Here is a 16,592-nt window from a genome sequence, read left to right as displayed (position 1 = left end):
ATCATGGTATATCATTACACTATATACTTTATTCCTGTATCTATTAAAGAAAAAGAGATAAAAATAAAAAACGATGAAAATCGATTAAAAACGGTCAAAAAACGTGTTTTTTAGAAACTTGTTTCTTCCGTTATTCAGTCAAAACTCACTAAACGATTGCACATGTATGCATAAGGCCAAAACCTACATGTCCTATAAGTTGGAAAAAAATCCGTATTAGAAGCCTAATTTTTTCCCCTTATCTTTCACCTGGCATCTTTAGAATTGTAAAAAAAAAATTTCCTTTACCCAAAATCATCATTTTGTCATAGCCCCATCACGTGTACAACGTTCAAACAAAACGTTATAGCTTAGTTTCAAAATTTTTTTAGAATTTTTTTCTTAGATGCAGTTATTCTTAAATTAATCTCATCTATCTTTAGCAAAAAAAAATCAATTCTCTACGACTTCGTGTTTAGATTTTAGCCCAAATTTCATCTTTCCGCTTTACCCCTGTTTACCCTGTTTTAAATGACGGAATTTTTAAAAATCCTTCATTTGGATTAAGCTTTAGGTTATTATCTTTCAAATAAGCTATAGAAGATTTTTGTATCTCTTGTAGTTTATTTTTAATTTTGAATTGAAATATTTTGCCACACTGCGAAAGTGTGAGAGTGTAACGTTAGAAAATGGCGTCACTTTTTTGTGGTGGCTGCCATGGTTCATCGATTTATCACGTCAAAAAAAGAAATACTACACCGCACTGTGGGCTAAAGGCTATTTTAGCTGGAATTAATTATAGAAATTCACGAAATCGTCTAAAATTGCAATTTAAGGCATTAAAATGGTGTCGAATGATATAATAATGATAATTTTATGACACAACAGATTCTAATGGTAAGAACATCACCAAAATTAAGCGAGTTATTATGTAAAATGAGGTTTTCAAATTTACAACACATATAATTGGTCTAAAAAACAAAAAAAATGGGTTCTTTGAAGTTTGAACGCATCAAATTCGAAAATGGTATCATTGAAGCGAACAAAAGTTGTTTTTGCTTATTATGGAATATAAAATGTTAATGGAAATAACAAAATCGTTATTTGAAAACATTCAACTCGTTTTCTTTTCATCGTAAGTAGGTTTTCTGAATGTTTTGCTCCCTATACTTTCGGAGTTACAGCGAAAAAAGTTTGCTCTTGTAGGACATAGTTTTATATAAAACATAAAGCCATATAGGCTAGCTACTTTTTAAAATTATTTCTAGAGTGTGCCTACGCGTGCCTTTTTTTTTAAAGCTTAGGAACATTCGTTTTATATGAAATCGGTGCTAGTAACATACTTTACTTTAAAATTTATACACAAAAGTTCAATATAATAACAATTTATTAGCAAATACTATATTAAGATACTTCACTCATTGATAAACGAGCAAGCAAAATTTTCACAATCAATCCGTTAAAACAAACTCAGTAAACGAATATCTGGATAGAGGAAAAAGTGGCCTTTTTTGTTTTGTTTTTCGAAAAATTGCTTTCGACTGTGTTTTTTAGGTAGCCAATGACCTCAACTTTTAATGAGAAATTATAACTAGTCCATTTATCTATCGAATGAGACCAAAATTATCAATTTTGGAAGAAGTTGACATTTTTAATTAATTCCAGCTAAAATAGCGTTCTAGCCCACAGTGCACCGGTTTGAAGAAACCATGGTTTAGTTGTTCTAGACGTACGGGTTTCCAAAAAGAAAAAAAGAGCTTGAAGTAAAACACATCCTATTGTCTAGACTGGGATGGCTCTTAATATCACCCTATACCAACTTTACAAAAACGTAGTGTTCAACGAACTACTTATTGTCATACGATGACAATGATACATTGCGAGTCAGGGAAGCATCTTCACACAATCTTTCCCATGTAAATTATATGGAAAATCGAAATTTTGCGATGCGGCAGTACTTAATATTAAAATTAAGAGATGTAACTTTTACAGATTTTTTTTCAACATTTCGAACAACATTTTCGATATAACTTTGAACAAAAAAAAAATTTTTATTTGAATCAGGAAACTTGTTGTATCCTTTACGGAGGTGCTACGCTATGAAGAGGATGGCTATTTATAGTAATGTAACTTCTTGTAGAGCATCAAATAAAAAGTCCATAAAAGGCGGTTTTTTTAACAGTACTTTGAATTTCATATCAAACTTAAAAATAAATTTCGCATTGTTCTTCCAAATTCCAATATTAAAGACTCAAATAAATTTTGGTTTGAATTATGACAAGTTGTTTGTCATAAATACCTTAAGTTAGTCTAATTTAAATCTTATACTGTCTACCTAGGTGCTTTTACAAAATTCTCAAAACAGATAAAACAAAACCCAATAAAAGGTACAAAATTGTAAATTTTAATTAAATCTAGAATAGGTTAATTTTATTTTACCACAAAACCACCACACACTATCTCGGTAAACTATGTAAGATTTAAACCTGGTAAAACGAAGATTTAAAGACTATAATGTCTTCTTTTACATTTCCATTTCAAAGTCAGATCTCAACCCTTTAGGATAGAATATCCATCACTTAGAATGTTACCTTTTTCTCAAGAAATAATTGTGTGTGTATAGTCAATTTTATTGGTATTATTCCTTGAGCAAGGATATATACCCTTGATAAAGTTAACAGGATATAAAATAACCCTGCACTAACGAGCTTTTAATCTACAAAACATTATCTATACTGAAATAGCACTCACGATTTCCGAGTAGGTATATGCCATGTTAGCTCACAGCACAGCCACCGAAACCAAAATTGCAAATGCAAGGAAGATTCACTTTACTATAAACCTCCTTGTTCTATATAAAACCAACTCTTCGTCGTATATTTCTCTACTAGATGCGATGTGCGATGCGATGCGGTGTACGAAATAAATTTCTTGAATTTCATGGTTAACCCAAATTACTTTAAAATTCTGCCTTTTGTGGCACTGAAAACGCACTCTTTATTTTATTTCTTTCTCTGTTTTTTTTTTTTTTTTTTTAATTTAAGTGAAAGAATAGCGAAACAGGGAGACTATGAGCTTAATTTGAATAAAACCACTCATTTCACAATAAAAATGCACTCTTGTTGCCGTTAATTATTCAACACCCTGTTTCGTAATGAAATATTTTTTTTTTTTCATTCCACACACACATACACAGAGATATACACTAGTATCCTCTATCTCTTTCATCATATAAGTGTATAATGTGTTTAAGTTGTGAATGTGGATATGTGTTTGTATATCTCAAAGGATATATGTTAAGTTTTTTTTTTTTCTCTTTATGAGACAAGGCCATTTCATAATTTTTACCGTCCGCTTTTGCCAATGCAACATGCCTCTTGTATTTCCACCTCTGATGAAACCTGCCATTGCTGCCACCCCTCATACTGACAGTTTCCTGTTGATGGTTAATAATGTATGCATTTTATTTTTTTTTTGAAAATGGTGGAATTTTCTTTTGTTTTAATTTTTCACATTTGTGAATTTTATGTGTGTTTCCCTGCAATAAAAATGCACAAAACAAAGAGAGGAAAAAAGATATATGAACATAAACTTTGTAGATATATGTCACTTTATATACAGTTTTAAAGTAGGTGGCTATTTTTCAGTTTCTATTACACAAATTAGCATTGAAACGAGGGCTACAAATTTTGCACACATATAAATAAAATGAGAAAATTAATGGAAATAAGGATACAAAAAAAAAAAAAAGTGAATAGTTTATAAAGGCTTTTATATTTTTTTGAATAATTTGATTCACAGAAGGCCATAGATATGTTTTCGGTGTTATTTTTTTTAAGAAGGATTTAGAATTCTAATTCAAATGGTTAGTATAAGTACTGTTATATGTGCTGATTCTAATGGTAAATCCAAAAGAAGTACTAATAAGTGGCATACAAGAGCCTTTTTAGGTTTTGGGAGTATGTTCTATTGAACTGCCGATTTTACAATATTTTTTAAATTCGTTATCTCTAATAAAATTAAGCGTTTAATTGTGGCATTTTGATTAAAAAACGCGATAAAGTGCTTTAAAAATATTCTAAGAAGAGTTATCGAAGCTTTTAAGTATTGCTTTCGCAATGTAGGAAGGTTACCTTAACCATAAGAATTCACTTAGGTACAATACCGTCAGCTCTACCTACCTATCCTCCACACAGAGCTGAGTAAGTTAAATTAATCAAAAATTTAAATATAATAGCAGTTTTTCTGTTTAACTTTTATGCTTATATGAATTTTTTTTAATGATAAAATGACGGATTATTTCTGGGTCACTGTGGCGTATGTGTAACTTTTTTTTATTACATGAACAATTTTTACGGATAATGCAAATTTGTTCAATTCTTCAGTAATTAATTAGATGAATTGAGCTTTCTTCAAAATTATCCAACCTTTAAAATGTTTAAAATGCTCTTGTTAAGGTTCCCATGTGGGATGCAAAAATACAGTCAGTTGAGAGTGTGTATTAAAATAGCTTGAACGAGGGAAAAACAATGTCCATTTTTAAAGAAGTTTAAAGTTACAAAATCGAGCCAAGAAACAAAGTATTGTGTCACTCTTGGCTTAGTTTTCCTTTAGGTTATTTAATATAGGTATTCGACAAAATTATTTTAATTTTGGAGACTATTAAGTGAAAGTAATATTTTGGAGACCATTAAGCTTAAAGAAATATTTTATTCTAAAATTATTAGAAATTTTACTAGTTTGATACAGTAATTTTGTCAACAAGTCCTTAATGAAAAACTCATGATTATTATAACCACCATTTATTTCAAAACTTTTCTGAAATCATTTCGAAGTAAAATTGTACCGTTCGAATTTATGTTCAGCTTAAACGTAGGAAATTCAAATTGTGTTTGGAAAGTTTTGATGGAAAAGTATCAAAATTTGAGACTCTACACGGAGAAAAAAAGACATGCCAAAAACAAGAAGAATCTGTTTTTAATTATTAGCCCTCTATCGGCACACGGATGCGAATTTGGCATAACAAAAATAAATAAAATGCACGACTGGGTCGCACGTACTTGCTCTTGTAGTTCAAATTTAAGATTTTGTGAAGAAAAAAAAAAAAATAAAAAAAAAAAAAAAAAAAAAATCGAAAGTTAAAAAAATTCAATTTTTTTAAAAATTTTTTGAAAAACTTTTTTTTTAATTTTTTTTTACATTTTACACTTCAATACCTATGATGTCTGTAAATTTTGAAAAAATTGACTTATGCTTTGATGAAATATATGGACTTAAGAAACATGTCAATTTTTGAAAAACGGCAACGCCATATTTCCGCTCTTGGCATTTTTTGAGAAAAACTAAAAACGCAGTTTTGTTGGAATCAATAAGAGTACTGCGCACACCAAATTTAAACGAAATCGTAAGAGCCGTTTTCGAGAAATTTGAAATACCTCGAAAACGTTATATGGGAGATATGCGTTAAATTGGAGATATTAAAAAAATTAAAAAAAACGGACCTAGGGAATTACGTAAAAATCATCTGTACCAAGTTTCAAGCAAATCCATTAACCCGTTTAGGCCCTAGCTCGATGTACAGATGGACGCACAGACGCACTGACGCACACACGCACAGACCGACGGACGGCATGACGAAAACCACTTTTTTGATCTTCTCCATCATCGTAATGTTGGTTTTGATTAAAACCTCGATTTTTTTTTTCTACACGAAACCAATACTTGCCCTATAGAGCAAGTAAAAAATTAAGATTTTTCAAAAAAGTGGTCCCAAAAAGTCTCTTTATAAGAGTAAAAATATATTCTTTTGAAATTGTGAATACAATATTCGAATTTCTCGGAAAATTCTACATCAATTTTATACACATGATTCTTTATAAAATATTGAGACCGAAAAAAGTTCTAGCCACATAAAAAAGTATAAACCAAATTCGCGCCCGTGTGCCTATCACGTCACAAAAAAGAGGTGTGCCTACAGAGGGTTAAGCTTGGCCAAGAAAATTTCCGTCTTAAATTAAGCGAACAAATCTTCTTAATTTCTTGAATGTGGAAATTTAAAAGAAATAAAGTTATTATAGTAAGAAAATCTTGTTATTTTAATGTGATGACATTTTAATTTAAAAAGTAAAATAAAAAATTGGCTACAACTCTGAGTTACTAGGCGAGTGTTTTACCTTCAGGCTTTCTTTTCATATTAATAAGTTTGCTAAAAGAATTTATATTGAATATTTTAATTTTTGGTTATGTTTTTTATATAAAAATTAAATGAAGTTCACTTTAAATTAAAAAGAGTTTAAGTGGATTACATTTTTTTTAAAAGAAATCTTATTTCTTTTAGAATATCTATTGGATTTGAAATATACAGCATCTTTAAACAGAGTGTATTTTTCTATGTGAAGGGTTGTCACTAATAAATAAAAGTATTATCAATTTTTGAATTATTACATTTTTAGCAACTATAGAAACTTAAAAAAAAAGAAAAATGTTTTTGGGATAAATAGTTTTCCATTTTATTTAAGAAAAATAAAAAGCTTACCAAATCCCTATGTTTCATAGAATTTCAGAATTAAATTTGTATTTATATAGTACTTTCCGAACTATACAGCGTTCATTGTATTCAATTCACCTTTAATGAATTATTTCCCTATTTAAAAAAAAAAAAATTTGGTGTCAATAGAAATCTAATTTACTGGATTTATGATACCATTTTTGTATACAAATAAAATTATATCCTTTTTATTTATATCAATTTCAAATAAACCTAATCTAATTATCCTCCATAGAATCGAACTTTAATGACCAAAAAAAACCCCATAATAAAAAAAACACTAATTCAAAATATTCAATCAGAATAAAATAACATTTTCTAAATTGAATTTGGGGATTTTTGAAAAGGATTAAAATACAAAATTTAATTTATAAAAAAAAAACACTTTAAAAGAGAATATCATTAAAAAAACAAAAACTTATAATGGACACAATGAAACGCATATAATGACACCAATTAAATAATGACACAACTATGTAGTGGAAATTAATGATTTTGCTTACGATTTTGGTTATGACATGATGGGCCTGGAACTATAAAAACGGTTTCGTAATCCCGATAATATTCGGAGTTATTCCTGGGAATGATTATTTTTTATGGTTTTTTGTTTGTTTTAATGTTAATGAGAATAATTAACAAAACAAAAAAAAAAATGAAAAAAAAAGATTGGCAAAAAGGAAAATAATTTTTTTTGCAGCATAATTAAGTTTATATATATTTTTTATTTTTTAATTTAATAAATAAAAAAAAAATACTTGTTTTTATACTCACTTTTTTAAAGGCACTTGACCACTGGAATTACAGCCCGTACGATTGGCGGCAATGTTACGGGCATCAGTAATCCTGCAAGCTACCATGTTGAACTCTGTAATCGAATTATTTCTAAAATTAATTTGGTTATAGCATTGGCCATCCTTAAAATATATATATCTTGTTTAAATTGTTTCTGGCTATGGATTACACATAGAACATCAAACAATATTATACTCCACCACCATTACATTCACTATATAGATATACGAGTATAATAAATTTTATCTAAAAATTTATATATTTGCACAGATTTTAATTTATATTTTTGCATTTATTATTTAAGTTTTTTTTACCTTAATTTAGATTACATTTTTACGTAATATTTACATTTAAAATACGATGCATTGAAAATTGGGGATGCATTTATATTTTACTTTTTCCAAATTTTATTATTTATTTAATATTTTACCAAACACCACCGCAATAATAATAATAATAAAAAAAAAATATAATCATCATCACCAGCAATTAGTAATAGATAAATAGATACTTTTTACTCTAAAAAAAAAAAAAAAAAATAGATAGCAGCATTTTAAGCCTACGAGTATGTGTTTTATACTCATTATCATTACTCAAATTATTTAGCATTTTAATGTCTAATTTATTTAAATTTTCAACTATCTCTAAGTAAACACACATTTTACATATAAATTTTTGTTTTTCAAAATTATTTTTTTAATTTAATCATTCTCACTATGATATGTAATCAAATTTATTTTGTTTATTTTAATTTAAACTATATAAATGTAATTTGCTTATTACGTTTAAATTTATTACTTTTTTATGTTATATAGCATAATCATATGGAGGGGAGCACACACAAAAATATATATATTAGGACACGGCTCTGGTTGAAAGTTATGGAAATTTGATGGTCCAGGATGCTGATGATACCTTCCTTGAAAGTTTAAGTAGAACTTTCGAGGTTGGTTTTGCCGGGTGAAAGTTTGAATTTATTTTTTGATTTTCAATTTTTGGTTTTTTTTTTTTTTTTTAGTTTCAATTTGTATAGAAAAAAAAATCAATGAAGTGTTTATGTATGTGTGTGCGTGTGAATGTGTTTATTTTTTATTTTTTTTATGTAAAACTAATTCGAAAAAAGGATTTCAATTGATTTGTATACAAATAAGTTACAAAACATAGAAAAACAAAAATAAATACATGATGAAATGAAATTTTTTTTATTTGTGCAATATTTTGGGTAGGTAGATGAGGAGGTATTAACTAAGTTCTTTTTTTTTGTATCATCTAACTACCCACCTTTTTGATGATACCTTTGATAGTGCAACGATTCGATTTAGGTTTAACTTTATTCATAAAAGATTATATTCTATGTACATTCAAATAAAATGGTGAAGGACAAACATTTTTATGATCAAAATTTTTGAAAAATGCTATTATAGAGGCATTTTTTTTTTTGTTTTTTTTTTTTGCTATCAGCTATGCAGTGAAGTGAGAATATTAATTGAGGTTTTTGATGCATTTAGTGTGACTTTTAAAGGCTTTGTGGGACAGTGAAAAAAAAAATAAAATGATTATAATGTTAGTTTTATTTCAGAATATTCTTCAATTTTTAAAAAGACTTTAATTTAATTATACATAATTAGAGGCCGTTTTTTTTACATATTTTGGTTTTGATCTTTTGAGATTTTTTGATACTTAAACTACAAAATTTAACTTTCGTTAATGAAATTAAACTCGTATTTTGAAAATCAATTATAAGAGAATTCAATTTTTTATTCCTTTAAGTATCAAAGACCGAAAAGCTTCTGCTTTTTTTATGACTTCATTATTAGGTATTTATTTTTTTAAATCTTTTGGACCACAGATTTGTGTTTCATTGAACAAATGTAGCTTAGATTCTTCTTAAAGAAGAATATCGTTTAAGAGTTCTGTTAATTTTGTTTTGTATTTTATTATATTTTGTGAAATTAAAAAATTAAATTAAATTAATTAAATTTTTAAGTTTTTTTTTTAACATTCAATTTAATAGAAAATATAAAAAGTTTTAAAATGACTTAGATTTCCAAAGATTGAAAGATTTCGGTATTTATTGGCATTTAATTAATTTTTGACAATAATACATTTGACACTTTTGTCCGAAAACTTGGGATGTTCATTTCGCCATAACCACAATCGACTCTTCTGTTAAAAAGTAAATCTACGAAAATTAGGTAGATACTTGTTCTATTAGTTTTCGAATCATATTTTGACTTACAAACTACCATACAATGGAAAAAAATTCAATGCTGACACTGAGGTAGTGGAAACAAAGTTTGCTTTTTAATTTATCTGGGTAGATGAATAATTTTAAAGGCAACGAGTATAAATTATTTAGAAAACTCGTGTTTTTTTGTTGGTGTTGTTGGTTATGAATAAGAAACCAGATACCTATTTTAATAAATCTTCGAATAAGTTTTAAAGTTTTTATTATTCCTTTTATAATTGAAAACTGAGTTTGGAAATTTAGCTAGAATTACACTGGTCAACAAAATTTAACTTTTTTTTTGCCACAAAAACCAAAATATACTTTTCTTGTAGTTTTTGGGGTGCTGAATCCGAATCTGACAAATAACTGTAATATTTCAAGAACGAGGGCTGATAGAATTTTTCTGATTTCGGATTCGAGTTCAGCAACCCAAAAACCTTCAGAAAAGTATATTTTGGTTCTTGTGGCAAAAACCTTGTTGACCAGTGTTATTAACTGACAAAAAGAAAAAAAAAGTAAATAGATACATATCTATTTGAAAAAAAAAAATAATAGATTTCTCAACAAAACAATGTATTTTTGGTCCCAAATTATGTAAAATTCTTACTTGTTTTTTCCTTAAACATGACCATTTAATTTATCGTGATGTGATTCGACGTCAAAAGTACCAAAAAAAAAAAAAAATGCGTTTTTGAACTGTTTATATTAGAGTAATGCAAAGACGCGACGTGCTAGTGAAATTTTTCGGATTCGGAATCAGCACACAAAAATCCTTAAGAAAAGTATGGTTTGGTTCAAGCTCTATTTTCGTTGCCGTCCAGTGTAAAAGATAAACTTTCTTTAAAATTGCTTTTACTAGTATCAAAATTTTTTTTTTTTTTTAATCAAAACATTTTTTTATTACAAAATCGAAAAAGAATATTTAGAGAAATTTAAGAGGGTGATCATTTTACAAAAATTGTAAGTGGTCAAGAAATATTAAAAGGTGGCCAAAAGTGGTCATTTAAATAATCATCTTTAGGAAAATTGAAAAAAATTACTTTTTTGCGACTAAATTAACACACGGTTAGAAATTCTAATAATATAATAATGGTTATATTGATTTTTTTCTTTTTTAAAATGGCTGCTGGCGTAGTTTGATTAAAATTTAATATTCTTGTATTACAATTTAATACTTTTTATATTAGTTTTTAAAAAATTTGTATTACATTTTAATACAATTATATTAAAATGTAATACAAAAATATAAAAATCTAATACAGCGGTATTAGAATTCAATACAAGATTAGAATTTAACCCGGAGGTTATTTTCTAATAATTTTTGTATTACAAGTAGTAAACTTAATACTTAAATATTGAAATTAAAATACAAAAAAGATTAAAAATAATTTTAATATTTTGGAAGTATGTATTAAAATGTAAAATTTTTTGTATTGAAAATTACTTTTACAAGAGCTGTATTAAAAAATACTCCAGAATTTTTTACCGTGCTAAATCATTCCCCTTGTTTAAAAAAAAGCATGGTATGATATTGTAAAAGTTGCCATTAATAATTTTTTTTATTTTGGCCATGTTTTTAGAAAGCTGTACTCTCTCCTGAACAGGAAGATGAGACCTCTCCTTGGTATAGCATGTACAATTGAGGAATAAATATTATGAAAAAATGTAAAAGTGAATAAACATAGAATTAAATAAATAACGTATAGAAGTTTGGATGTAATGAGTTTTAAAAAACGAATTAAAACCAACATATGCAGAGTTTCCAGTGGGATATGATAATTTGTCAATTTGTTTTTAAATTAGCATCTAGTTTTATCCCCATACGCAGCGATTCTACTAAGTTTTAAGGTTTACCTAAAAAGACGTCCACATGTTGCGTGCGAAACTGGAAGCAGCGAGCTAGCTGGATGGAGAAGCTTGTTGGTTGAGGTCCAAATCTAAAATGGATCTTAGCCGCCAAATGGCGCTGGCCACCTTAACAAATATTTTTTTGAAGATATGACGAAAATTTTGTATTTTCTCGATAAATTCATAATAACGTACAGTAAGAAAGTTTTTACTTTTTCGGTTATAAATTAAGGTTTGAAAATAAGTTATTACCGGAGAGAGGATTTATTTAAAAAAAAAAAAAAAAAATGATTAGGGCTCATTAAAAAATGATAGTATGGTAAAAAATACTACTATACTATTGTATGATTTAGTTCGTTCTTGAGATGAAGTGGGCCTCAGAACTTAAACTCGTACAAAACACTTTTATTAAAATAATTATTACCTTTTAGACTTTATGTCAAAATTTACGATTCTTTTTTCTTACGATTCTTTCAAAAAAGGAAGATATTAAGAGAATAAATTTCTATGATTGTGACACCTATATAACTTTGCATCGGAAATATACAAAATATGAGAACTCATAATATTATTCCTTATATAGATTATTTATTTTATTATGAAAAGAAAAGATAATGGTATTTAACATTAGAAAAATGTATATATTAAAACCTCATAAATGACATATGAATATAATAATATATTTATATATGTGCACATTTATCTACGACATTTAACTAAACACTCATGCAACACAAAAGCCATTTATAAAAAAAAAAACATTGTGTGTACAATAACTGAAGAATCTTAACAAAACTTCCATGTTAGTAGGTACATCAAAAAAAAAAATTGATCATAAAAATGTTTTCACTTAAAAAAAAAAAAAGAAACTCCGTTTCGAGTCAAATGGAAAACTAATTTTTCTTACAATAATAAAATTTTAACAATCATTTTTTTTTTTCTTATAAGGATTTTTTATAAAACTTAAGAAAAAAAAAATTTAAACTAAGACTGATCTGAAAGTTGTCTTTGATTTTTTCTTACTAAAATTTTGTTTGTTTTCTTATTTATTCCATGCTTGGGAAAAAATTATTTTTTTTTTTTTTGAATCTTGTTATTAATATCAAACTCAGATCAGTTGAATTAGGATTTAACTAAACTTACCCAAAATTTACCACCCACCTTTACACGAATAAACAAACAAAAATATAATTACATTAAGAGTATAAAAATTTAAATTTAAATCGAAAAAAATTATTAGTTGCCAAAAAAATGTTTCGATTCGTCAAGTTTTTTTTTTTTTTTTTTTAGTTTTTTATCGACGATATTATTATACATCAGTTGCGTAACACATTTATTACTGTCGTTATGGGGTAGATATTTTACCAATTTTGTGCGTGAATTGTTTACAAAAAACGTCTGCCCATTTTTGTTGAAAATGATTTATAAATATATTTATAATAAAGCATTTTTTTTGTAGAAAAAAATTGTATCATGTTTCTCTGTCTGTCATAGAGGATCTTAGTTCTGGGCAGTTAGAACGATAAAACTAAGACCAACATTTATTATGTTTGTAATTTTTACAAAATTTCATTTTGATCTGTATTTTTTTGTTTAGTAAGAAAAATAACCCTTTTCAAATTTTCTATATACCTAAATTAATAAAATTAAGAATAAGAAATTAATAAAACAAATAAAATAAAACTAATGATAGAAAAATTTGTATGTTTTTTTTAGTTTTTTGTAAATTGCATGCAATAACTGTCACGATCGCTATAGTATTTTTGTATTTTTTTTGTTTTTAATTTGGTTTTTCTCTTTTTTTTTGAAGAGACAATGCAATTTTTGAAAAGTCGTTTTTAATTAAATTAAATTTTTTGTAATTTTTATTTGTTAAAAATTATACCTATAATGTACTTTATTTTGTTTCTAAAAGCACAAAAATTTGTCAGTTGAACACCATCCTTAAATAAGTAATTAACGATTTTTTTTATTTTTACTTAAATATAACATTGATTTTCAGTTAAGCAGGTTTCATTAAAAATTGTTGTTCACATAAGCGTAACAGACTGTTTGTACATGTTTCACACAAAGTGTAGACCATTTTTTTTTTTCATTTCAAATTGAATTGTAGATTATTTCGATTGCGATCACACATATCGGAAACAGCCGATTCGATGTGCAGAGATTTTTCAATCAGCAGATGCGACATTTAATTAACAAAGGATTGAATTAAAATAAAAAAAAATAAAATAAAAAAAAAATGTGTCACGGTTTTAAGGTAGGCAGTGTTAATCAATTGTAAAACATTAATCGCTTTTGTGTTTGTGTCAACCATAAAAGGATGACAAAATACATACACACGCATGTACCTACATAAAACCACATATGGAAAAGATAAAAAAAAAAAGAAAACCGATAACATTTTATATTTTCATATGTTTCACATAAATGAAATAACGTGTATCTATACATTGTATGACAGAAAACAGTCAAATGTGTACATATAATTGAAAATCTGTTATGCTGATTGTTTCGACAGATTTAAAATCAATTTTGATAAAATGTTCATACATGTTGTGTAGGTGGACACCTTATATTGAATTGAAGCATTTAATATTCAAGTTGTAAGGTCATAAGTTTATAATATGCCATCAACTGTTTATTGGATACGTTCCAAACCTAAAGCATTTATTTTGAATAATATTGAAATTTTTTGAGAAAATAAGCTGCATACTTATTCATTTACCTTTAAATAAAAAAAAAATAATTCAAATTTTATTCTTGTTTATTTTAAACAAAAAAAAAAAAGTGTTTCAATTTAATTTTTTTGATCAAAACAGGCACAATTTTTTTAGTTTAGTGGAAGACAATTGTATTAACAAATAATAATTTTTAGCAATTATGTTTGTATTGATAAAAATATTCAAACTTATTTATTTACTAAAGATAAATCATTTTTATCATTTTAAGTGAAAACTTCTTTAGTATCGTTGTTATTTGAAACACGATGAAACGAAAAAGCGACACTAAGGTCCATTTTCTTCACTCGGAGTTGAACAAAACTTGAGAATTTTTATATTAAAAATTCTCAAGTTATGTTCAACTCCGAGTGAAGAAAATGGACCTAAGTTAATTCATTATAACTTTTTTGTTTTTAAAGATAAATGATTGATTGAAATTTAGACTGTAGATAGGTAATAAACAGGGCTCTACAAAATTCATATTCACAATCCTGAGGTAACGATCTTTTTTAAACACGTTATATCTTTTGATCTGGAGCACCCATAAATTTGATTTAACTTTAATACACATGCTGATAATATTATGTTTAATTTGATATATCACACATAACGGTATACGTGCTCTACAAGTACCGTTTAAAATACCTCAAGTACCAAGTACAAAATACCTCATAACACATGTTGCCGATGAAAGGCCAACAGTGTAGGAAGTACCGTAATCTCGGTTTGAAATTTCCACATGGTTTGCTTTAAAAAATTGTAACTTTTTTCTAGATGCCGTAGTTACAAATATGATTAAAACATCATATTAAAGCTTAAATAATAAGCTTTCAGATAATATAAAATATATTATAGGTTATCACATAAAATAATCGACTTGAAGGTGGATGGAGCTTGATTTTCTTGTTTTGTTGGATGAAAATTCATTGCCTTCAAAAAATTGTAGCTCTTTTTGTACATGTCGGACAGATGTGATTGAAGAAAATATTTAAAGCTTATATAATAAACTTTCATATGATATAAAATTTATTATAGGTTGTAATATAAAAAAAAATGGATTTAAAGGTGATGGAAAAAAAATGTTAGATTTTTTAGATTTTTTTTCAAGAAAATTGATTTCACTTTTACCACGTGTGAATTGCACACATGATTTTTTTTTTAAATTTCAAACATTTGATTTTTCAAAAAAAAAAAAAAAATTAAATGTGTTATGTGTTATTTGACAATTGTAATAATATAATATTTATGCACAAATACTTATTATGTGATGGTTATGCAGAGGACATTTTTTTTATTTTTACGTTGAAGTATCTTAAATTTGATCTAAAAATACGAAATTTTTTTTGAGTGACCCAGTTTTTAACTCAAGTTCAAAAACTTTTAAGTAGTAAGTATTGATATTAGGGGTAGATATTTCTCGTATCGTTTTTTTTTTTAAATATTTCTGTAATTTTATTTATGCAATATATGTACAATAGGACAAGATTAGGATTTGTAAAAAAACGAACGCAATACAACAAAAAGACATGACATTATCGAGCTACTGCCCGTAGTACTGCAGTGATTTGCTTCAAACTTAGTAAGGGGTTTGAGAAATTCCCTAGATGAGGAAATGATTATTTTTGGGACTTGTCATACTACTTGACATTACTTGACATATGAGTCAATATGGTAATAGTTGCTTTTCATTTTATTTTGATTAAAAAAAAGTATGTGTACCATCGCAAATAATTACCTTCTTTTAAAAGAAAAAAAATTAATATTCTCTGAACTATTATAAGGAACCGTTTTATTTCTGTAAATACCATTTTTTTTTTTTGAAAAACCAATTTTTTGAAAACGGACCAATGAATTTTTTTAAAACTTTGTTTTTATGTGTCGATACTTTTCCAAAGTATATCAACCAAATTTTTTGTTCAAAAATTTTCGAAAATTTTTATTTATAAAAACCTATTTTTTTGTAAACAGTGTTAAAAACAATTATTCTAAGAAATTTGTTTATACAAGAAATTAAATAAAAATAAATACGTGTGAACTAGACGTGTATCTTATAAACTTAAATTCCTGTAATTTTGTGATACAGGTTGTTAACCGGCCTGGGAAGATCATTTTTATGTTTTTTATTAAATGTGAAATTTTTGTTATAGACATTTGAGTTTTGAAATTATTATGATACCTACTGATGATCTTATGTTGGTTTAATACAAAATATGCTTTTATGTATGTTGGTGATAGAAGAGAAGAAAAGTGTTTAAAAAGATTGTATTAGCTATAATCGTTTAAGCGATTTTGGCTTGTGGTGATTAAATCATACATTTTTAAAGTATTAATTTATTATATAAAGTTATTAGGTTTTTTTTTAAATAATTCTTTTGTGATAAATGCTGCAGTGCTAGACAGCTGAATAGAGTTTACATACCGCCTTAAATTATATTAATATATTTCGATTTTTCAAAAATTGCATTGCCATTTC

At 26.6% G+C, this 16,592-nt stretch overlaps 1 protein-coding gene across 13 annotated transcripts in view; it reads right to left on the bottom strand.

The window, feature by feature from the left end:
- Positions 1-16,592, bottom strand: part of LOC129905734 (protein turtle) — a 703,160-nt gene that overhangs the window by 12,777 nt on the left and 673,791 nt on the right. For 11 of the 13 annotated variants that reach the window (XM_055981294.1, XM_055981293.1, XM_055981292.1 and 8 more), the window contains one exon: positions 7,298-7,391. In XM_055981294.1, the coding sequence (XP_055837269.1) occupies positions 7,298-7,391 (94 nt within the window). Of the gene's footprint in view, positions 1-7,029; positions 7,104-7,297; positions 7,409-16,592 lie in introns of those variants that run through there. The other 2 variants (XM_055981301.1, XR_008770639.1) reach the window with 2 other exon arrangements.

This window comes from Episyrphus balteatus, chromosome 1 (genome assembly GCF_945859705.1).
Source record: "Episyrphus balteatus chromosome 1, idEpiBalt1.1, whole genome shotgun sequence".
NCBI classification, from domain to species: domain Eukaryota; kingdom Metazoa; phylum Arthropoda; class Insecta; order Diptera; family Syrphidae; genus Episyrphus; species Episyrphus balteatus.
The sequence above is the reverse complement of the archived record's forward strand: the minus strand, read 5'-3'. Positions and strand labels throughout refer to the sequence as shown.